The sequence below is a fragment of the Centruroides sculpturatus genome, unplaced genomic scaffold (assembly GCF_000671375.1).
Source record: "Centruroides sculpturatus isolate CEXI.00-Female unplaced genomic scaffold, Cexi_2.0 scaffold713, whole genome shotgun sequence".
Lineage (NCBI taxonomy): Eukaryota > Metazoa > Arthropoda > Arachnida > Scorpiones > Buthidae > Centruroides > Centruroides sculpturatus.
In genome coordinates this window covers 283,407-308,442 of record NW_019385143.1, presented here as the reverse complement: position 1 = coordinate 308,442, position 25,036 = coordinate 283,407, and the positions used below count along the sequence as shown (strand labels likewise).

At 29.0% G+C, this 25,036-nt stretch overlaps 2 protein-coding genes across 4 annotated transcripts in view; one reads left to right on the top strand and one right to left on the bottom strand.

Moving 5' to 3' along the window:
- The first annotated feature begins 5,307 nt into the window (after positions 1-5,307).
- On the top strand, positions 5,308-10,214 carry LOC111635376. Its single transcript, XM_023380326.1, has 9 exons — positions 5,308-5,454; positions 6,257-6,307; positions 7,760-7,831; positions 7,920-7,979; positions 9,192-9,263; positions 9,351-9,398; positions 9,500-9,571; positions 9,656-9,744; positions 10,056-10,214. Exons 1-8 carry the CDS (start codon positions 5,347-5,349, stop codon positions 9,737-9,739), a joined length of 567 nt encoding a protein of 188 aa, XP_023236094.1. The 5' UTR covers positions 5,308-5,346; the 3' UTR covers positions 9,740-9,744; positions 10,056-10,214.
- A 1,080-nt stretch (positions 10,215-11,294) lies between these two features.
- The window catches only part of LOC111635380 (nose resistant to fluoxetine protein 6-like), a 34,634-nt gene continuing 20,892 nt past the window's right edge, over positions 11,295-25,036 (bottom strand). Inside the window, exons 1-15 of one of the 3 annotated variants that reach the window (XM_023380334.1) lie at positions 20,505-20,690; positions 20,173-20,408; positions 19,977-20,091; positions 19,812-19,905; positions 19,634-19,725; positions 13,825-13,995; positions 13,642-13,735; positions 13,474-13,566; positions 13,236-13,401; positions 13,073-13,152; positions 12,877-12,993; positions 12,694-12,811; positions 12,437-12,623; positions 12,224-12,366; positions 11,295-11,885 (exon numbers count right to left, since the gene is read on the bottom strand). In XM_023380334.1, coding sequence (XP_023236102.1) covers positions 11,682-11,885; positions 12,224-12,366; positions 12,437-12,623; positions 12,694-12,811; positions 12,877-12,993; positions 13,073-13,152; positions 13,236-13,401; positions 13,474-13,566; positions 13,642-13,735; positions 13,825-13,995; positions 19,634-19,725; positions 19,812-19,905; positions 19,977-20,091; positions 20,173-20,408; position 20,505 — 1,911 coding nt within the window. In that variant the 5' untranslated portion in view covers positions 20,506-20,690 and the 3' untranslated portion in view covers positions 11,295-11,681. Of the gene's footprint in view, positions 11,886-12,223; positions 12,367-12,436; positions 12,624-12,693; positions 12,812-12,876; positions 12,994-13,072; positions 13,153-13,235; positions 13,402-13,473; positions 13,567-13,641; positions 13,736-13,824; positions 13,996-19,633; positions 19,726-19,811; positions 19,906-19,976; positions 20,092-20,172; positions 20,409-20,504; positions 20,691-25,036 lie in introns of those variants that run through there. The other 2 variants (XM_023380331.1, XM_023380333.1) reach the window with 2 other exon arrangements.

The following is a 25,036-nucleotide window of genomic DNA, read 5'->3' as shown; positions in this document are numbered from 1 at the left end:
TAACGAAACTAACACCCGTATACTTCACTTTTGATTCTTATTTTATTTTATTTATTTTTTTATATAAATAACTGCTAGAGTAACAATACAACGAATTTAGACTATACAAAACTAAGATCTGTAACATTGTCAAACAACGAGACACAAGAAAAACAGACCCTATTTTTTTACCCTACATCAATTACTAACGAGCATTTACTACCTATGAGTGTTTTCGAATTCGTTTCCTGTAGAAAACCGGATTTCTATCCACAAAAGATAAACGTAATAGGTTATTGTGCCAGTTAAATAGACATTTTCTGCAAAAGAGCAATTACAACAACATACAATCTATGGACATATAATCCCTCTACATCCATTCACTTTTGTATAGGAAGTAAGAAATTAACATTGGTATTGTAGAATTTCCTGGCTTTAGATACACAGGAAAAAATCTATTTTGCTTTCTTTTTTTGTTGCCACTTACTGAATGAGAGTATTTTTCAATTATCATTAGTATAATGTCATTTTCTATGTTAACATGACCAACTTGTTCTGCTGCAATGAGAATAGGATCGGTGCCATTATGAAACGCATATTACGTGATTATTATAATCATATACAGTTACTATCGTTCATAATTCTCTACAGAATCAGGGCCCAACAATGGATGAGTGGATAAAACCATTGAACATTAAAATTGCGAAAAACTCCACGTGCCTGACCCACGGACTGGCCGCGTGGAGTTTCCACGTGTCTGACACCTAAATAGGGGTTCAGTTTTCCATAGAAAGTCCTCCCGGGAAGCTTTCCTCTTAGCAGATTGCCCTTGTCTTGCAGTGGCGCGTTATAGCTTCATGGGCTTCCAGGAAAATTCGAATTAGGAATCTCGATATACAATTTTGACTTCAGACATTTTTTTCAGGGAAAATTTTGGGGAAAATATTTTTTCATAAAAGATTGGTTTAGAGCTCCCTGTTAGTGGGGCCCCAAGGCAATTTCCCTTTTTGCCCATAGGATGACGCGCCACTGTTGTCTTGGTTGCCATATCCATTCAATCCAAATCCTCTGTAATATAATCTGATTATACAAAAATGTATAAAAAGCTTTAGTTTATATCAAAATGGACCACAGATCAAAGTTATTACACTGGTCTTGCTTATTCTATCTCATTTTAAACAATATTATCAACAAATTTATGATGAAAATTCGGTTAGTAGAACAGTTTGTCTTCAGGAAAATGTAATTATAGGGAGAATAAAACAGATAAAATTGTAAACTGATGATAAAATTTGATATACAGTCGAATCTCCAATAACTGCCACCTTTAAACAGCGGCCATTTTTTCAGAGATCTTTTTTTCTTTGAACAAAAATGCATACAAAATAACTTCCAAACAACGGCAATTTTTTAAAAATATTTCTGCCAATGGCCGCTGTTCAGAAGTTTGAATGTAGTTAAGAATTATTAAAAAATTCATTTATGAAAGAAAAAAAAGTTAAATTTTCTACGGGCAATTGCAATTTTTGACAACATAGAAGACATTTTAACTGCTGACAGATTCAATAATTGCTATGTACTCATCATTGTCAGTTTGATTGCTTGTAAAGATGATCAATCATCATAAAAAACAGTAAAAAATACGTTATTAGCAACAGGATTTTTTTCCAATTAAAATTTTAAGAAATTTAACTTTCTCTAAAAATGAAACAATTAAATTTTCTGTTTTTAAATTTTAAAAAGACAATAAACGAATATATAAAAAAAAGAATATAGATTATAATCAAACAATGAATAGCTTTTTATAGTTATAGTATCTTGCCCACAATTATCCTATTAATAATATAGAAATGATTATATACAAAACAGTATCAGATAAGTTTTGGGAGTATTATTCTTTTCGAATAACCTAATTTTCTATGATTAATGAATTTTTAAAATTATAGTTTGTAAGATATTGCTTCGTACTTTGTACCATTCTACTAGAATAAATGCTAAACCAAAGTAAAATTCACATCTTTTCACTGTAATTAAGGTTAAAAAGGGCATTAACTAGTTTCAAACTCATAAATATTCATTCGAAAAATAAAAATTAGAATTAATTTCGATTACATCTTGAAACTTTCTTATCTTCCCTTATAATCATTTGCTCATCAAATATTGTAACATCATTAAAAATGTCCTTAAAATAATTTTAAAGATTAAAGTTAGAGAATGACATAGAAGCGGTTTCTCTGATGTAGGACATGCGTCAGTTCTACGTCATTTCTTATCGATAAATCTTATATGAATATAAATTAGCAACCGCCTATAAGACACTTTTATCTCTTTAAAAGTGTCTTATAGGTAAAGAAAATTTGCCTCGTATTAAAATTTCACAGAAGAATTTCTTTGTCAACTCCCCATAACTCGAGAATCCTTAAGGTTAATGAACTTTCAGAAAACGAAGATCGCGTGACTTTCACTCATTTATATTCGTTTGTGACATCACTAACGTGTTTTAGAAAGCTCGCATTTGACTCGGATGATATTTAAATTTTTAAATTAATGATTCTTCTACTGTTTTACATTGATGAAATAGAAAAGAAACTTCAAAGACGTATGGAAAAACGTCATCGTTTTAATACATGGCCTAGTTTTCAATCAAGTCTGAGCAAAATCGAACAATGACCCCAGAGAAAAGGCCTCGTTCCTACGATGAGGTCACCTTCTCTCTTTAGAATCTCAGCAGGGATTTTTTTGTTTAGGGAGGAGGAAGGTATGACCTAAAGTGGCAAGAGATCCAATGTTAAGGACAAGCAAAATCCAATCATTATTTACTTAAGAGGAAAAAAAACCCAGTTAAAGTTCTAAAAAATTCGAAGTAGAATTTTATAAAATAGTCGACTATAAAAAGAATATATTTTTTGTAAGTCTCGCTCTATTTTTCATGTTTTACAAATTTACACAACCATAAATTTCCACTAGACAAAAAAAAAATTGTTTAAGAGTAAATGAGCTATATCTGTTATTTTAAGTTTTCACAGCACAAACGTTTTTATAATTTCAAGAAATTTATAATTAATATAATAAAATAAATTCGCGTACCGACTTAAAAAAAATAACAAATATTTTTAACTATAAAAAGTTAATAAACAGACCTCATTTTATACCCCAAAATTTATTTTTAAGGGGCACACAGCAATAGAGTTTTTTTTTTCCTATAAGGAATTTTTAAGGTCCAATTCCTTTAACTTCCTGACTTCATTCACTCTTTATGGATTAATACACGTATATAAACTTTTCTAACTTAAAAAAATTGTAGGATTGATACGTAAACAGGTGATTCAAACTTACAAAACCTTGATATTCTAGGAAACAAATCTGAGAATTTGTTTCACAACATTAATTTCTGAAAGTTTTGTTTTTGTATTTTCGTGAGAACAGGGGGATTTTTCGTTATTTTCTCTACCTTTTTTCTATATTTAGACAACTTAAAAACAATTTTTTATGTAAGCAATACCAATTCTCTACCTGGGTTTATTAACAATAGTAACCTTGGGACATGACTGGTAAGTATTGGGTGTAGTCAATACTCTACTTGAAAATTGTGTCAGGGTTAATTGGACCCTCGATAATATTCAATGAGAGTTATAACGTCATCGATATGTACTTAAAAAATTATGAGCAATGATCACATTCGAAAAAAATACACGTGTAATTCGCCCATACTTTCTTTAATCTAGCCCATGATAACTTTTATTGTTCGCATAGTTTCGAAACTTTTTTTGTATCACTCTCATTGTTTCCAGGACTGTATTGTCTCTGAAATGAATTCAGTTAACTTCGTTAGTGAGGATAACCCATTTTACAGCCAGTATATAAAAAAATATGTATACACATATCTGATTTATCATGGCTGATAAACACAAGATGATATAAAAATCGAACAGTTTAATTGGATAAATTGTTGAACCGTATTAAATAACTTGGATAAGTTACAAATTTTATATAAAATCAAGAAATTTCATGTTTATCGTTATGTGAAAGCCTCATTCGCGCTTCGATTCAGTGATGTTTATTCTATTAAAAAAACAATAAACAATGTTTTTTTTCTGTGGAGAAACAACTTTTTTTTACATAGTTTATTCAGAAAAGCAAAGGAGGAAAATTATTTTAACCTGAAACTGCTATTTTATATAATAGTCCTTTTAACACACATATAGTTGCCATGGTTTTCTGATATAAGCTCCTGACCTAAATAATAGGGTCAGTGGACTTGTAAGAAGATGGGTGACGCGTAGTTAAGAAAAGAAATTAACATTTGTTCCTTTATTATTACCGTCTCCATGCTTTTTCCTTTTTTTTTAATTAAATTAGAATAGTTTTTCATAATTATTCAATCTCAGAACTCATATTGTTCTTCAAATTGATGTTGGTATCAAGTAGCTCTTTCATTAACCCGACAGTTACTTGCTTGAGTTTCTCTGTTACAATAGTTCTTTAAATGTCCTGTTTCATAATATAAAATAATGATTATATATACTCAGATTCTATTTAATATTAAATTCCCGTTTCGTAATAGTAAATGATGTTTTTATGTTCGGTAGAATCATTATAAATTTCTTCATCTTTCTCTATTTTTTTGAAAATCGTAATTCGAATTTCATTTTTGTTGAATATTAATACATAATCTAGACAATTTTTTTTGTGTGTGTATTTAGAACAGTTTCCGCATGGAAATACCTGTTTTGACGTTAATCTTCTTTAAAATATGAACATAATTTTAAAAAAAAGGAAAAAAATACGAAAATAAAAACACGCAGAAAAAAGAACAGACAAAAAGAACCTTTCCTCATTAAGAAAAATTTCACTATACAAAAGCTAAAGTGCAAATTAAGGAAAAGAAAATTAGAACAGATAATATAATATAGGCCTAGTTTAATTTCCCCCGAATTTTAACGATTGCCAATAACTTAATGATGTTTTAAAACTGCCCAAATTTTTCTGTTCCCATTTCGACTATAGCAAAATAATCCATAATGAATCTAGATCATGTCCAGTAACAGTAAAAGTCCCTTCTGAGAATTGTGTCAGTCGAAATAATATCAAACAGGTTATTTGGTCCTAATTCAAATTTGATACCTTACCAAACCAGCATCCTTCGTTATTCACACCCCATTTATTCTTATGCTGACACATCCTCCATTAATTCTATACCCAATAGGCCTTGACACAAAACGACCTATGCTGACAATGCCCTGATCCCGAATCCCTGTAAGTGGGCATTCCAATATGTATCCGATTATCCCATTGGTTGTCAAGTGTATATATAAGTAGTACAATCGCCCCACCTGACTTCAGTTCATTTTGAAGATATTCGGTACCATGTCACCTTATTTTATAGCTTTCGCTTTGTTGGTTGCTGTTGTTAATGCAGCACCTCAACATAATGCTCAGCAACCGCCAGCACAGGAACAAAGACCCCCACCAATAGTAAGTTACTTTGAAAATATTCATTTTATTCTGAATATTTTTAATTGCCACATCAAACAGTATGCAGCTGCTTTTGATACATGTCTGTAAAGATGTTTTCCTCTTCATAAATCTGCTGACCCATCCTTGATTAATCTTAAACTCAAGGGAAGAAATATTTGTGTCTGAGCAATATTGTGAGCCTATGGTTGCAATATATCACGTGTTTTAGAGCTGTTATTGCACATTTCTTCAATATACTATAACAATTCTTCCTCAAGTTGGGGATACTTTCCAGTCTTAAGATCACAAAATGCTCTTACATTGGACTTTGCATTGCTTGGAGCTGCTTTTCGTTTATGCTAGTCACAAACAAGTCCCTCACTGACACCAAATTGTTTTTTCCGCAAAGCAGATTATTTTAANAGAAACTTTTTTTAAATTAAAATTTAATTTAAGCATTTTAAACTGTTGTTTATCATTTTAACTAATCAAATTTATGCAGAAAGAAATCTTTTTTGTTTTTTCAATTTATCGACAGCGAATTAGTGAACTTTATCAAGCGTTAATTACAAATTTGAAAAATTAAAAACCTGTTATAACTTAAAGAAAAATGGGTCTATATATTCAAAATACTTTTTTGAAGATATTTATAAAGTGTAACTGCCCTAAATAATGGATAATTTTGACTCAACCCGATTACAAATTTCCTTTGTTTTTTTCTCACGAAAAATTAAAATAAATTAAATTTGAATAAATTAAATTAAGAATTATTTATAATTTTTTTTAAAAACAATTTGTTTTTTATTTTTCTTTTCTACAGCAAATTAATTGGGGCAAGTGCGAACAACTAAAACCTACTGACAGTGACAAGGTAAGTATATAAAAATAGTAGAAATTCTTTAAAATTAGGTCTGATAGTTCGAAACTAATGTTCCGGTTAACCGTGATATTTGTCTGGAATAACCAGTTTTCTTTCGGAAAAAAAAAATAAAAAAATAATTTTATATATTTATAATTCATTTCCTGGTACTGTTTTCACCTTGCATATTTTTATCCCCATTTATTATCTTTTGTTAAATTAGCATTTCACGATAATTAAATACTTTCCCCCTTTCTTTTTAATGTTTATTCCTGTTTCAAATTACTTTTTCTCTTCTAATTTCCATTTAAAATTAAATTTATTCTCGTGAAACAAACCATTAAATGGAGAATTCTGTAGTACTTAAAGCAATTTTCTAGTTACTGTTACGTAATATTATACTTTAATTTCTATTCTTGTTAATTTTCCTGTTAAATTTGTATTTGTTTTTCGTGTAATAAAACTTTAAACATCATTTTCCAATCGTTGTCAGGAGTAAATTAAGCTTACATCCTTGAAAGAAGGCAGAAAAACTATAAATTTACGGTACACGATTTTGTAATTCTCTGCATCATAGAACAGATAAAACTCTATTCAGTGTTCAATCACCGAAAATTACGGATTTTCCTGTATTTAAAGTTCATAAAAGTTTCAAATACAGCGAACTGTAAAATGATTTTTAATACAATTGAACCTCCAATAACAGACATCTCCCGACAACGATCATTTTTTCAAAAAATTTGCATATTAACCTTCAAATTATAGCCATTTAATGTCTATGTCAGTAGCCGTTGTTTAGAGGTTTGACTGCTATAGAATTGTCTACAAAAAAACATATTTTGCAATAAGTTTAATTAACAATAATAAAAAATAATATATGATCAATGACCGTATAATTAAATAAAAAATAAAATTAGATATCTTAATTATAGAATAATTTATTGAATAATTTATAAACAAAGTTGACCTGTGTTTAATGCTTTGTACAATGTTAAATAATCACTATTGTAAGACTTGTTGTATTAAATTTTTTATATATTTCTCTATGGGTAACATTAAGTTAAAAACTTTAAATATTTTTATATAAATTATGAATTGTTTTAAATTCTCGGGAAACTATGTTAAAATACTGATATTTTATAATAAAATAATATAGTCCAACCTCTAATAACGGCCACCTCTCAACAGCAGTCATTTTAAGAACGTTTTTTGAACAAAAATTCGTACAAAATAACCTCCGAACAACGGCTAGTATTTATGTTTCTGTTAGCAGCCGTCGTTTAGAGGTTTGACTATGATTTACAAATTATATAAGAATTTAAGAATCGTTTGGACTTAAATATATGTTACAATATCGAACATTTGAGATGATAATTAAGTGAATAAAGAAAAAACTTTGAGTTTTATGCTTATTTTCTTGAGAATATTTCTATACAAATTTATCTACAAATATCTTATTTACAGGAACAGAAACGTCAAGTGATAGAAAAGTGTTTAGGAGCTAATCCACCACCAAATACAGAACGTATCACAAGAGTAAGTTATTTTAATTTATCATATTTAAAGATATTCAAGATGATTTTTTGTCTTAAATTTTAATTATGTTTAAACGTATTTATTGTAGGAACAAATTGAACAACACAGAGATGTTATCACAAGTTGCGCTTTGAAAGAAGAAGGATGGGTAAGAATTCGTAATTTTTACATTAATTAATTAACAAGTTGCTAACAGAACAGTGACGGAAGTTACTAACATCAAACATTTATATATATATATATATATAACAAGTAAACATACGTTTAATTTAAAGCGTGTATATACGTAACGTAACGTAAGCTGTAACAATATTTCTAAGGGTAGAAGTAGAAGAATTATTAATTTATTAAATTTGCTAATTATTAAAACACGTTTCGAATTCGATTGCTTAAGTTTTGTTTGATTATATATTTATTTAATAAATTAAAAATATATTTAGAAAAATTCCTTCTTAGCAAAAGCATCTGTGTATTTATTAAAATGAAAACGTGTAAAAATTTGTATAAGCTTTCTATATGTGTATGTATGAATATATATGTTATACAGTAAAACCTGCGTTAACCGGAATATTTTTCTGGTTTCCGTTTTGAGCAGAGTTTTCTTAAAGTAGAAATTCGCTCCGTTTCCAAGAATTTTTTCCGTTTAGGCAGGATTTCCTCTTTTCTGGTTTCCGTTTTGGACAGGCTTCACTGTATATATATTCGAGAAAAATCCCCAGGTTCACTCTCTTGACGGTCCTGCTTATGTTTATATATTAATTCATATATATTCATAAGCATGGCTGTTGAGAGAGGAAAGCTGGGGATTTTTCCCTGAACCATGAGAAACTTTACGGGCGGTAGTGGTTCCCACCCTTAAATTAATGTTATTTTATTGACAGAAAATAAAATCTTTAAGACTGCATTTTATTAATAAATATGCCATTTCTTTTTCTTAAAAAAGGGGACAAAAAGGCCTGGGCCTCTTAGAAGATCTCGACATAAAGCTTATATGTTGATAAACATACTGCTAGAATCGAGATTTAGAATCTAATTGGTTCATGTTCAATTCAAATCTGGTTTTTGCTGAATAATACAATTGTAGAAGAACCTGTTTGTAACGAATACTTTCTGAGTTTTACAAATTTACTTTTAAAGATTTTTAAATAAATAATTTTCATGCTTTATGTGACATAATCATCGTGTTTACCACCGAAAAATAACCTAATGCTACCCTAATGCTAGTATGATATAAAAACAATTACCATTATTTATTTTTTTCAATATATAACTCGTTTATTTTACATTATACCAGAATTTTAATTATAAATAATATCATTTTATTGATTTACAATAATTTTTTCCTCCATTTTGCTTTCAGTTTGATACCAATGGAAGTTACAAATTCGATAGAGCCAGAACAGAAATTAAATCAAAGAAATTGCAATCTGACGTAAGTTCAATTGCTGCAAAAATATTTGAAATAAAATGCATTATAAATATTCAATCAACTTTTTTAAAAAATGATAATTTTTAACAGATTGAAGGCACCATTTTGAAAAAACACGACGAATGCGAACAAGATGCGGTATGTAGTTTCATAATTATTCTGTTATAATTATTATCTTTAATTATTCTATTCTATTATTTTCATATGATACGATAATTGTATTCTTATTAAAATTACAGAAACAGAGATTCCAAGAGCCAACCGAACAAGTAAAATTGTACCAAGCTTGCATGGATTACCATATTTCTGAGGTAAGCCTTCACACAAAAATTTATTTTTTTAAATAAATCGCATTATATTATAAAAGCATTTATAAATATTAATTTTTATTCTAGACCTGTAACATTCACGTCATTCCTCCACCCGGACACCAATTTCCCCAAGGTCCCCCTCCTCAACAAGGACCTCAACGCGGTTGAACAAGGTAAGTTTAAAAAATGTATACAGCATTTTAAATTACTTTTTTAAACCAAAAACTTAAATGCAATATTAACTAACTTAAATTAATTACGGAGAAGTCTGTATAAGATTACAGTCAAACCTCTAATAACGGCCATTTTTTTTTCTTTTTCCATCAATGGCCATTGTTTGGGGTTTCACTGTATTTGTATTAAACTTGTATAAATTACTCAAAATTTTAAAATTAATCGTTAAATATAAATAAAATGATAAAAAATAAATCTTATACTAATATTAACTTTATAATTTTTCTTAAATTTTGAATTTTATTTACAGATTTTTGAGACGTCGCATCAATTGATACTCCGGTCCTTCACTTAAAGTCCTTCAATCGTATCAAAAAATTAATTAAAAAAATTATATATATACATAAAATTTTTATAGAAAAACTAAGCGCAATAATTATAAATCACAGTACGAAAAGATTTTTTATATTTAAATTTTGTACCGGGTGATATATATTTTTTTGTTTTTGTTTTGTTTATATGAAAATTTATTTAATTCGTTCTTCACTTTAAATAGAAAAAAGCAATAAGGTGATGGAATTATATTTTAAATTTTCATCAAAAAAAAAAAAATAATAATAATTTATGAGCATCTTCTAAAACGATAAAATGTAATTTCTTCTATTATTTAAATCTGACGTTTTGTAATATAGTAAAATTTAATTTACATCACTCCTAGTCGCTTGTATTAATGGCGTCGATCGCCTGATATCTTTCCTTTTTTTTTACGTATATGTATTTTCCTGTATAGAAAGTCAATAATATTATTTCTTTAAAAAAATGTATGAATTTTGTTTTCTTTCTTCCATAAAATCACCTGATGTCTGTCTGACGGATTAAGACCTTCCGGGGCATTTAGGCACAGAATATTAGGGCTTCTCAACATAATTTTACATCAACATAAGCTAATAACTTCTAAATATAGCTATAGAATTGCTTATAAATTATGAGATACAATTGCAACGGTAAAATTGCTTTACTTTTTTCCAATTTCGGGCCTCCCCGAGAGCCAGACTTTAAGCATGCCTCTTGCGTGAAGTACATGAACAGAAATTTATCGAAAAGATAATTTTAAAAAATACCTTAACTTATAGCCAAATTTAAATAATTATAAATGATGGTTCAAAAGTCAGTTAACCGATATTTCATGAATCCTGAGTTAGAGCATGCAGCTGTTAGAGGAACTGATTTTAACTGTTCTTGAGTTGTATCTTGGTTAACTGACTTTTAGTCCCCGTATATATTTTTAAGTTATAATCTGTATAAACGTATAAGAATTTTGTCCTTTAGCAAATTATATTAATTACATTATGCTTATTTTTTATGGTAGGCTATATTGTAAATTACATTCATGGTAATTTATTAAATTTACTTATATAAACAGTTGATAACCTCAAATATATATACATAAATTGTTTTTAAAATTAAAAAAACTGCATTAAAAGAAATTTTGTTAATAAATTTATTAACAATGCATTTCAAAATTTATAAAATTTAAATGTATAAAATATTTATTTTATGAAAATTTCATAAAATCATAATTACAATTGATAAATATTAGCTCATAAAAATATTTGTTAATTGCAATGAATTTATGAGATTTAACAAAACACTATAAACGTATTCTGAAATAGTAAATATGACGTTGAATTTACATACATCATAAATTTATACATGACATAAAATGGAAAAGAGTTTTAAAAAAAATCACACTACAAATATTAGTTCTAATATAATACTATATGAGCGTGTGGTAACATTATATACTGGCCTGTTACTGTCATCTGACAAAATTTAAGATAAATAAAATATTAAAATAGCATAAATAAAATGAAACATATTTTAACATTTGGATAAGGAGATCAAAATTCAGAAATGGAACATCAGTTGAGTTCCCTTATGCCTCGTCTTTAGCAGCAGCGAGCTGATCCAGTTGGACTTCTTCAGTTTGATGTCTTTTTATTGTACACTTGTTCCTTGTAAAATAGTACCAATCGGGAAAAATATAATATTTTATACGCGTAAGAGGTGCCTCCACTCCTAAGTGGAGGAAAACTGATAGAACCATCACCACAAAAAACGTACTTAGGAATTCGTAAACCTGAAAAAACATGCGTGTTAGAATTTTATTAAATATTATAATTATTTTTGTGGTTGACTACCTATAACACTATACTTATGGAACTCAAAATCATGTATAAACACAGTGTTTGTGGCACCATAAAGCCGTGCCACAAACACTGTGTTTATACATGATTTTGAGTTCCATAAGTATAGTGTTATAGATGTAGTCAATCACAAAATACCTTATGACAATTCGTTTATAATTAGCGATGGCATTCATAGAAATTGGCATACGAGCGGAGCTAAACTCCCATTCATGCCATAATCACCTATATTATAAACTAATTGCATAATATACTATTAAAAAATACTTACCATGTTATAATTGCTAAATACCAATGTCTGCCTCAACAGTCCATATCTTAAAGCCAGAACAATTTCATGAAGAAGAAAAGCACAGTAAGTTAATCGACTCAAAGGGATAAATAATTTAAATGAAAATATCTTATTGGCGAATCCTATGAGAGGAAAAAATCACAATTAGAGATTATAAATAATCTTAATTTTAAAAATTAAAATTAAGCTTACCAGCTTTCCCGGTGATGCAAGCGTAACAAATCCATGAAAGTCCAATGGCCCAACATAATCTAGTGATGGCTGTAAATTGTGCAGTTCCAAAAGGACTAGATACGTAGCCTGAATATACTCTATGTGGAAGATATATTACTAATAGATTGCACATCAAAGCTCCACACCACATGACAACTTGAATAATCTGAAATATAAGCTTGTGTAATGCAATATTTCTTATATTTGTCAATTATTGTGATTAAAATAATGCATACCTTTTTAATTTTAGTTTCAGAATATCTTAAGATGAAGTATCCAGTAAATAATCCGATACAAAATGGTCCCACGTGAGTGTATGGTTTCATGTATAAATCAGCTATGCGATGCTGTAAACTAAATATAAAGATTTTAATTTGTAATTTTTTATAAATTGTAATATATATAATGTAAAATCTTACTCTTTATCAGGTAAAATGGTCGATGGAAACATATCTGTAAGTATCATATAGATAACAATGGTTAATGAACAAACTATAATTAAGAATACTCCTATTGCTATACCAATTTTCCGTTTCCTGTAATAATAATTTTCTTTTTAAACTTAATTTTTCATTGCTTCCTTAATTTTAAAATACTGCTCATAATATGACTTACTTGAAAAATGGTATAAGAATTATTAATGATAAAATATGCAATTGAACATCTACCGAAGTATACCAAGATACTTGAAGACACTAAAGAATTAAAACAGCAATAATAAATTTAGTTTTTAGTATATAAATTTACAATTATTTATCACTATAATAATTTATCTAACCATGTTATCATAGGATATCCAGTTGTTGATGAATAATAACGTAGCCCACCAATTTTCTTGGCATTGCTCGACCCTGGATCCAACAAATTCTTCCCAAACCGGACCAGATCCAACAATTGGAAGTAGTAAAAGAGAACAAATTACAGCTATCAAAACGGGGATTAACCTAAATAAAATAGTAAAATTACTTGTATACTAATTTAATAGAATTTAATTAATTTTCTTTTTAAAAAATTACCTAATAAAACGACTAAATAAAAAGTAAGTTATGCATATTTTTCCATTTTTTTCTTCTACTCCTTTGTATGTAATATACATAAGCAAAAGGCCACTTGAAATATAAATTAATTAGTCTTCATTTATGTATCATCGTAATAATTTTATTTAAGAAACTTAAGATAATTACCTCATAAAAAAGAAAGAATCGATTGATATCCATGCATTTAATACAGTTTGAAAACTTACGTCTTTGACTGTATCGCGAATTAAACGCAAACCTTCTACAAAAATCAAGATTTAAATGTATCAATATAATATTTTATTGCGATTAATCATTAGTTTAAAACAAATAATATTAATATAGACTTACTATAGTGTTGAGGATTAAAAAATGCAAAGCTGCTACCAAGTATTAACCACGAAAGAGTTAATACCCTGATTCCATGAAGAGCTTTGAGATTTTCTGTTGCTGTTTTTGTACTGATTAATTTACTGCCATTTAATCGAAGCGAAAATGAACAAAAGACGAAACGAATATGAGCTGAAAGAAATTAAATTAAATTTATTTATTGTCGCATGATACTATCTTTATTATTAAAGTCAAAAATTATTGGATGATCGTAATTAAGGTACCCCTATACAATGCTGGCTATAGATAATTAGCGTCCAAATGTAAACGAATACTACTCGGGCAACGGCATTTTAAAATTAAGTTTTGTAGATGGACAAAACTTAATTTTAAAATGCTCCGTGCAGCAAAAGAGTAGACAGGGGTAGTCTGAGCTGGAAGGGTCTATGTCAGATAAACAGGATGGAAGGAGACACGTGGTTACCTCCTTGAGAGTTCACCATGAATCTGATCTCTTCAACTGTTTTGTTTTTTACATTTTTAAAACGTCTTTATCATAATTTATCATTAATACGTCATCTTTATCATAATTTTTTTGTTTTATTTTTTTACAAATTGTATTCCTTACTCTTAATTCTAACGTTACTCACACATTAATCACGTGTCTCCTTCCAGCCCTCTCATCTGACACTGACCCTTCCAGCTCAGACTGACTCATGTCTACTCTTTGAATGCCAGGACTATAGTGATGGAAATATATCTCTTAATAATAATTAATTTTCAAAAGGTACAATGATAAAACCTAGTTACAGAAGACGTCAGTCCATAATGAATTATTCTCAATTTCTCCAATTACGGATAGATTAAGTCTCGATGAAGTCATACAACATGAATGACCAGAAGAGAAATTTTTTCTAAAAAGTATTCATGAAAAAATTATTAGAATCAAATTAGTGTAATTGGAAAGTGAACATTGGAAAGTATTTACATTTTGTCTCCAATTTACATCGCAGACCATCCATTTCATAAGTTCATTGTTATATAATAACAATAAGTTCATTGTGTTACATTTTCTCTATCGCATTAACTCCCAATGAGTTTTTCTTACTGATGGCTGAGTGGATAAAACCACTGTATTCACTGGAGTTTGTACTTTACTAATAGGCTGGCCATGTATTTTCCGGGTTTTCTTTATGTGTAGGCCTATACACCTAAATAGGGGCTAGTTTTCCATTGAAAGTCCTCTCAGCAGGCACCCCTTTGGCAAATCATTCGAGTACATTGCCTCATTCCATCAATCCTACCTCATCCCAATTAGTTTTACCTTTTTCGATTAAAAAAATGTTTACATTATTTTAAATTATCCTATAATGTTTTTAATTATAATATGCTGTTTGTTGTTTGTGTATGTCTATAGTTTGGTCAATGTCGTTTCGTGTTGCATTGCATTTTGTATCACATTTATAATGGATTACATCACATTCTATTCGAGCATGCAATGAAAAATTGTTAAGGTTATAACAATAAATTTTTCAAGTACAGATTATAAAAATATTTTAAAATGCTACAAAAATTAGCATTTAGATCTATTTTTTATCATCAAGATAAATTTTAGATAAAAAAATTAATTATTATTATTAAATTTTGCAATTTTATTTAATGGTAAAAATTAATATAATAACTTTACATTAAAAATTTTAAAAAATTATATTTATATTTTTTGAACTATTAAAAATTTAAAAAAGGAGAAACTAGACATCAAGTCATAAATTTACAATAATGTATTTTGTGTTATACAATGCTAATTTCCGATTTCAGTGACCTAGTGAAACTATTTTTTTTTTCTTTCATTTATTATAGTTAATTACATATAAAATGTTACATTGTAACATTGGAACGGAAAAATGTCTTAAAAAATCATTAATGTTTAAAAAATAAGTTTAAAAATTTACAAATGTATTTTACACATATAAAATGTACCTATTTGACACTTCAAAAACTAATATTTAAATATAAGAAATTATCATATTATAGAATATAAAAATTTATTACTGTTTAATCTATAAACTTTTAACTGAAAGTAGAAAATTAATGAATAAAGCGCTTGTAATTATCGAATTTTCCATATATAAATGTGAGATGTACTAACAAGTAAGTGGTTAAGTACTAAGTGGTGATGTATTAATATATCATTAAATTGCTATTAACAATAATTTAATGTACTTATAATGTAATATTCGATATTACCTAGTCTGTAATCTAATGTACAGTAAATATAGAATAAAAAAATAGTCTTGTATCAGTTTATGTGAAAACGTTTCTATAATAGCCTAGTTGTGTTCTCTAACTTTATCTTCTATTCACTGAAAAAAAAACCCACAAAAACTAAAGATAAAAAATACCCAACCAGTTTAAGCGAATGCCTCGAACTATTTGGGCGTTCACAAGCTTACTTTGCAATTGTTCGCAATACAACTCAACTAAACAAATGGTGCACTGATCTACTTTCCACATCGTGTGTGATCGTCTTACACCCTTTCCTTACAAAAAGAAAAGTGTAATACTATAATCAAAACAATATAACAGATTTTAATATTTTTCTAATATTATTTAATCATTAAATATACACACACATATATATTAATATTAAATAAACAAAAATTGATAGATGTAATTCAGGGGTAACTGAACTTTCATCATTTACTCCCAATTACTACAAAGAGGCCATTTACCCATGCTCTTATAACCTAAAATCAATACGGTTAAACTTGGAAATCTAAGATAATCTTTATTATAATAAACATATCACTTCTAAGAACGTTAAGGGTGTTAATTAGATTTTCAATAATTCTACAAATTGTGAAATGCTATTTAAAAAATTACATATTTATTAGGCTATTATGTTTCTGTCATAGTTTTCTTTATTAGAAATGTATCTCAGTTGTAAGTCATAACATCTATGCAATAAAATATTTTATTTTCAATAATCACTAATCAGTATAACTATTTACAAGTTAAAATCCTTTATATCTTTATGATATTTCTCAGAAAATAATGAAATTTTACGATATGCCATTTTAAGTTTTGTAGATGGATATAGTCCGTGCAGCAAAAGAGTAGACAGGGGTAGCCTGAGCTGGAAGGGTCTATGTCAGATAAACAGGATGGAAGGAGACACGTGGTTACCCGATATTTCATGAATCCTGAGTTAGAGCATGCAGCTGTTAGAGGAACTGATTTTAACTGTTCTTGAGTTGTATCTTGGTTAACTGACTTTTAGTNCTTTATGATATTTCTCAGAAAATAATGAAATTTTACGATATGCCATTAAATGGTGTATAAAGTGTTTTTTTTAGAAATAGGTCAATAAAATAATTTAAAATAAATATTAATGTGGTATAATATTCAATAAATTTCCAGAATTTGATGATAATTATTTTATTATGTTAAGTATGATTTTAAAAAGACTAATCACGCGGTTTATTTTAGGGCATTTAAGACTATATCAAAAGAAAATTAGTTGGAGAAAATTTTAGTAGAGCATCTAGTGTTATAAATCACATAATTAGGCCGATGGTCAAGAGGGTAAAGACACTAACATGCTGTTTTTGGGGAGATATAGCTTCAAATCCCGGTCGAGTCCCGTCCTTCATTAGGCCACCTCCATTGTGAATTTGATCAAATCCATGATAGATGAGAGTAAGACCCCTTGGTGCATCAGGGCGAAAAGCCCTGAGGTACCAGGGATCTTTTTTTTAAAAGTTTTATCCTTTCGAGTTAAAGCTTTAAAAAAAACGTAACCAAAAAGAAATATAAAAACGTGAGTATAATACTGTACTTGTTTACGAAGGGACTAATAGCACGTGATTTTCATGGGTTAACTAGCTTGTTAGGAAATCTACAGTTAAATCCGCCCATAGAAATAAATCTTTTCTGTCTCATAAGTTTATAATAATTGCAATTATTATCATTTTTTATAGTAAAGATCTAGGAAAAAGTGCATTTGACATTTTTTATTTTAACAATTGCACAATGTGTTATTAAAATGTGCCTTGAGCGAAACTAGAGACAGTAATAATGAAAGTATTCTTAGCATATAATTAATATTGAGCTTAGCTGATAGATGGCGTTGCAATCGATGAAATCTACAGTATTATTAAATATTCAAATAGGTTATTGTGATTAAATGCCATCTGTTGTCAGAAGAGAGAATTAATTTTATTTTATTACGGAACTAATGAAAACCAAATGAAATGTATGCAAGTATTTATTTTGAATATATTAAAATACATTAATGATATTAAATGAAAAATCTTTCATTTTATATATTCCAAAAGAGTAAAAATAAGATAGAAATGTGTATAAACTATAGCTATGAATTGTCTCAATTTTTAATTTATTTATTTCAGTTACAAAATAATAATTGTATAAGTGTTTTTCGAGAGAATGGCGCTACCATTAGTATTAATATATATCTGTTTATATATTTTTTGAATGATACATTCGACAATGCTAAGAAACTCGTGTCTTATAATTAAATGTATTATTTATTTGTCAAATAATTAAATAAAACATGAATATAACATTTGCGTTCTTATGCTTAAAGAAAGATGCCAAATATTTAATTAATGTTAAATTTAATTTAAAAGCGACATCATCAATAAATGATAATAATAAATATGCATAGATAAAACATTGCAGATGATTTTTGAAATATTTGAAATATCATTATATTTTTCACTTTTTTTTTTTTTTTTTTTTTGGTCCTTTCGGGGTTCCGTGCACCTTCCATATCTTAACAATATTATTTGATGTGTACAGATAATGGTGCAATCGACCTGTTGCTTTTTTTTTTTTTTTTTTTTTGCTGGTCCTTTCCAAAGCAGATTCAATAAATAAGGTTAGTAGCACTGCTATAGAAAAATAGCGTATAAGGTTATGACTAACTCATATTATAGAAAGAGTATATCGTAGTAAATTCCTATAACGGTAGTCCTGTTCCTTTAGGTAGCATTTGTGTTTACAATGCAATTTATAAAATGACGTCGCCACAAATCAAACTGCTCCAGAATCGAATAGCAAGTTATTTGATTTTTGACAGCTGAATTTAACACTGTGCACTTACGGTTTTTGAGATACGTCGCAGGACGTATGCACAATATGAAGACATGCAGGACGTATGCACAATATGAAGACACGCAAAAACCTTGCAAGACCAAAGAAACAGACGATGAGTCTTGACTTCCAATCCAAGCTTTTTGTAGCAACATGCACGATTCTCCATATTGTGCATATATCCTGCGATAGATCTAATTAGATCTAAAGTCTTCAGTATGTAAAACGCACATTTCAGCGCAATGTTTATGAAAAGGTACTGTATTTAATATATTTAAGACAAAGTGTCTTTGGCCTCCAAAGTTTGTTTTTTACTGTATTCTGATTAAAAAGAAAGTGAAATTAGAATATACATTTTAACCTATCGGGGATACAGAAGAGTTTAAAAGAAATTATTTACAATTAAACATTTACCATTAAATATTCTATACGAATACGTGCAAAATCTGCCTTAAATAAAGAAAATAATGATATGTTTAATTAATCAGTAACATTTTTATTCAAGAGTTAGGCTAGGCGAGGACTTACGTGTAACCTACTGAAGGCCGTTTGGGGATTTCATTAATTTAACCAACGGGAGATTGCAATTTTTTGAATTTTGGGGGAGAGAAGTTGCGTTTTATATGCCATAAAATACGAAAATTACATATTTTATTATTATTAAATTAATTAATTAATTAATTTAATTTAATTAATATAAAAATATTAAACTTACCTAATATACGGATTTTCGAGTTATTACTATGATGAATTAAATCCAACAGTGTTCCACATATTATTAGCATAACTATAGCACTGATACAACATCTAGACATAAAATCACAAAGTAAATACTGTGGTTTACATAGAAAAATCATAAAAAATTGAAAAATAAATCAATGTAATAAACGCACAAGATAACTATTTGTAAAATGCTCAAATCAAAGTTGACTTCAGTTTCACATCTTGGCACTGATACATCGAAATTTAATTTGTATATACGTAAAACTAAAAAGAATAACGAAATGAGTTTTTATAATTATATACATACATTTATATTTACATATTAAAAATAATACCTCCATGTATAATATTTTGTAAATCAAGTTTAGAACAGGTTGATGGAATACAAATACCATATCTTAGTTTCATGAAATGAAAGACGAAACTATATTTCAGCATCGAATTAAATAACTAAATTAATAGAAGATTAATTATTTTAATAAATCAAAAAATCTCATTAATTTTTATTCAAAAATTAATTAATATATTTACATTTGAAGAATTTATGTTCTTAACATCAATTAATTGACGAGTTAATTGTCTTTCATGAGGTTTCGGAGGCATTTTGGGTCTTCCTTCGATTACACAATACTGTCCTTTAAATAATATTTTTGACTTATCTGGTCGATCTTCCAAAGCGCTAATCCTTAAACATTCATCATACGCTCCAAAAGTCGTCATGGTTCCATCTAGGATACCTGAAGGGGGTTTACCCATAGCATCCATCACTGAAATCAATATCAAATAAATACTTTTAAAAGTTTAATTACAAATTCACTGTTTGAAAGATTTGTGTAATTAAAATATAAAAAAAATGTCCACACTTCGTCATTTCGATTAAATTCAATTAAATCATTAGCTGTTTTTAATCATATAATTCAATGAAATATCCTATTTTATCGAATTCTTTAGTCACTAAATACTCAAATTTTAGGTTAGAAATCAACCATATAAGAATGTTGCAGTAGGATTTTCAAAAACGAAATATTCTGGAAGACATATTAACTTTTATCATTCTAAATCTGAGTTTTTATTCAACTATTTTTTCGTAGAAGGAATTTGAAATTCTTTCAAATTTATAACTAACAATGCTTATTTAAAAAATCTAGCGACGATGATTTGCGTAACTTACCCGGCTGTTAAAAAATAAACTCTCACATTATATTTTTAATTATAATAAATGAAATTGTGTGTGGCGCCATCTGTTACGAGATTTTATATAAAAAATTTATTATTAATTATTATAAAATAGCAAAACGCTTAATTTTGAAGGTAATGATAAGTTTTATATAAAAAAAAAAGTTATAAATGCTAATAATGAATAACATCTTTATTAAAAGTTCGACCACCTCGATACGGGACCTAACTCTATCTTCCCAACTCTTGATCTTTAACCACCAAAATTTAATAGCATCAATGCCCCTTATACACAAAACACCATGCCAAATTTTATTTCTTAATCTTCCCTCCATCCTGAAATATTAAACGAAATAGACGCCAAAACACACATATCCGCAGAATTATTTTGCTTTTTTTGGGTGGGTTTAAGTCTCGAAACGTGGAGATTTACAAAACATTCGGAGGATCAAATTTAACACGACTCCAATACTTTTCCTTGTTACATAACAGCAGGGATAAGTTATATGTAAAATTATTTACTGTTGAATTCTGACAATACGATAAGAAAATGAGTAAATGAAAGGACGTGTTCGCGCGTGCGAAAAGAGGTGAATACGTGTATGATATTGTAAATAATGTTGGAGAATAGTTGCAACAATCACTTAATTGCTTAATCGACTTCTGCGACGTAGCTGAACATGGAAAATTGCACTTGTTTGTTGGACTAAACGTGATATTTTCCATTAACCTTATGATACGCATTTGCCTAAATGCGTATCATAAATTATTTAAATTAATTTGAAAGTGAATAACAATTAAAAAAGGCGAAAATTAAACCGTGCCGGCACTTCTTATAATCAGGAAAATCATATTTTAAGAATATTATATCTAAACAGATCGCTCATAACTTTAATACCTTCGAGGAAGGAAGACAATACAAGTTAATAATATAAGCTAGCAGCAGAATATTCAAAGATTTATTATAACGAGATACAAAACGAATAGATCTAATAACAAGCTTTTTAATCCAAATCTATAGTATAAATATAAAAATTGTTTATTCAACAAGAGAAACAAAATTTCATTTTTTTATTACAATTTGATGTCACATTCTTTGTTTTAACGCAACGTTGAAGCAATGTAAATAATGCATCATGCTAATCATTACATCAGATATGGTCTTTTGATAAATCTTAAATCAATTATGGTAAGTATTGTTCAAGAGCAAATCTCGGTTGCACTTCTGAGATTTGCTTCGTTCTTTCTTTTCCCTTTTATACCTTTGCTTAAATTTTAAAAACAAAAAGGTATTTAAAAGGTATACAAAAAAATTTAGTTTATTAATAACCTTTACGCTGAAGTAACTACAATCTGCACCCTTAGGAGGAGGTTTTTGGCTCTCTTTAAACAGACAGTAGGAACAGTACTACCAGTATTTGGAAGACACAACTTTTACTTTCCCAGATGTTATTTAATAGAGAGAGTATGGCGGTCGGCAAGATTTTTACATTTTTTAAGTCCAAAACGTTCAAGGTCTCCTCCTTGAACGTCGAGAATGCAAAAAAAAGTTGGATTTTTTTTTGTTTGTTTTTTACACGTGTTTATTTTCTCTCAAGAAGATTGATGAATATTATATAGATGCAAACCTGTTTAAGGAACTTGGTTATATTGAATTAATTGATTGACTGTTTGATCTAAATCGTATATGATTATATATTTATCCCTCCGAGACAAATTGCTAACGTCCTTGGTTCTGTTTATTATAGAATACAATAGTTTTTTATAATAAGCAAGAACTGTCTGCACTGCTCTGCACGGGTCATATGAGTGTTGTTTATAATACACTAAATTTGTAATTGATGATTTAATTGTTGAGTTGTACGTTAGTGAATATTATAAATAACTGTTTTATCTTACTGTGAAATTCCCAGAAATATTTGTTCTTGCAACAGCAAAACAGTAGAAATTTGTTAGCATTATTAGTAATAATGCTAACAAATTTCATGTAGAAGTAAATTATAGGGTGCTATACTGCACTATATAGCCACCATGGGCAAATGCGGCTCTTTTTGAGTTACGTGCGGCTCTTGCTGAAAGTGTTAATTTCTGATTTTTATTATTATTTTAAAAATTTTATTTTCACAATTTTGTGAAAATATGTTTATTAAAAAAATTCGATATTTGTTTTATATAATATTTATATTATATAATAAAATCGCGGTACAGAAATGTAGTACAGAATAAAAAAAGTACAGAACTGCGGCTCCCATGCATTTTGCAAAACCTACATTTCGGCTCCCACTGAACTCTTGCTTGCCCACCCCTGCTATATAGGATAATGTAGTTTATAGTGGCAAGTAAGGAGTTTAACTAAAATTCTACATCTTCAAATTCTCTAGAGTCGGACAGCATTCTCTATTCTAAGATTTAATGAAGATTTTTGGAAATATAATTATAAATACTGTCGTATATTGAGCGCGAGAAGATCGAGTTTATAAGTCGAGAGCTTATCAGCCGAAGGGATTACTCTGGTAATTAGGAAAACTCTGGTGCAATCGGAAGTTTAAACAGAGTTTGAACCAGACGATAATAGTCAAGAACATGATTCCTACAAAGACATTGAAGTAGCCACAAATGACAGCAGTTACAAGGTATTTCAATTGTTGTAACTGTTACTCATAAATAGGGGCGCCCGTACATTGGGTCACGTGTCCCTTTTCGTCTGTGAGGCCTTTTACCTAACTCCCAAGTAGCATCAAATTCCCTTATCAACAAACAATAGAAAACTTATGACTTCTATCCAGGGGCGAATTCTCTGGGCTTGCTTAGCATGCGCCGCATACTTAAGAGAAAGTTTTGACTGTGAGAACAAATATGCCAATAATAATTTATTCTAATGTGTAAACTCTTTTATCATTTGTGTTTCCTTTTACATTGGCAGCTAGCGGCTAGCCGTTTGAAGTCAGTGCGATGCTTGCGGAAACCGATTGCTTGCTCGTGTGGAGGGTTTTCGCAGCAAACGAGTGTGCTTGCATGACGTCATTCGAAGCATTTAACACGACCAGATTGTATCCAAAGCTTGCGATACCCAGTCAGCATACATGTATTGTGTACAGTGGCTGATCTACATAGGGATTAATAAGGCTTAAGCCCTGTGCCCCAGTGTCGAGGACCCACAAAAATTGAATTAGTATCATAAATTTTTAATACCTTTTCATATTTCATATATTTCATGTGTAGATAGAGTAGGCTTTATAATAGTCCATACTTTTTTATTCACACCAAATAACGTTTCTGCCTATTGTTTAGTGCTAGACATAGGCCTATTATCTTATTATAACTTTCAGCATGCCCAAAAATTTTGGTCAGGATTCGCTCCTATTCCGCAAATATAAAAGAAATTAATGAACGATATTTATCTATTGTCCCATGCAACTTAGTCGTATGTCGACCAAAACTTGGCCTCGAAAACAAAGAATATTCCTTAATTTCAAGTCCAAGTTAGCCCCGATTGCAACTTTGTGGGAGCGCTCATCCGACGTTGAACTACAAGAAGCTTCAACGACGTTTGAAGCTTCTTGCATAATGCCGTTTTTTATAGTTTGTGCCCTCTTCTTTTTTATAGTCTGCCCATTAATGTAGTCAAGAAATGATTTTGATAGTTCGAAAAATGTACAAATAATTAAGGTATTTTTTCAATTTTCCCTCACTTTTCTCCTATTACAAGGTAATAAACCACGAGCTTTAAAAAACCTGGGAATACGCACGTTTTAAAAATAACCTCCCTCGGAGTTATTTTTACAAACAAAATAAAGCATTCCTAGAAGTTCTAGATTCAGATTTTGTTAATCTGGTCTTGAATTACTGTAGTTTAAAAAGTTTAAGAATTCAAATAAATTTTTATTCCTTTATTTTTGCATTGATTGTAAGTATTGCAAGATATCATATCTTGCAATACTTTCGATCTGGAATGAATAGCGAAATATGTAAATAAACTTACGGGGGAGATATGAATTTGCACGTGCGATTTAACTTACTATACAGTAGAACCTCGATTATCCGCCCCCCGATCAACCGACCCCTCGGTTAACCGACCGTCCTAGTCGGCAAATTTCAAATGTCCGCTAGTGATGTGGCGCTACAATATTTGGCTATGTCTTGGCTACTTTAATATTATTTTTACGTGTTTTAGCTGGCAACACTCATTCGACCATGAAAGGGAGCCAGTATTTAAACG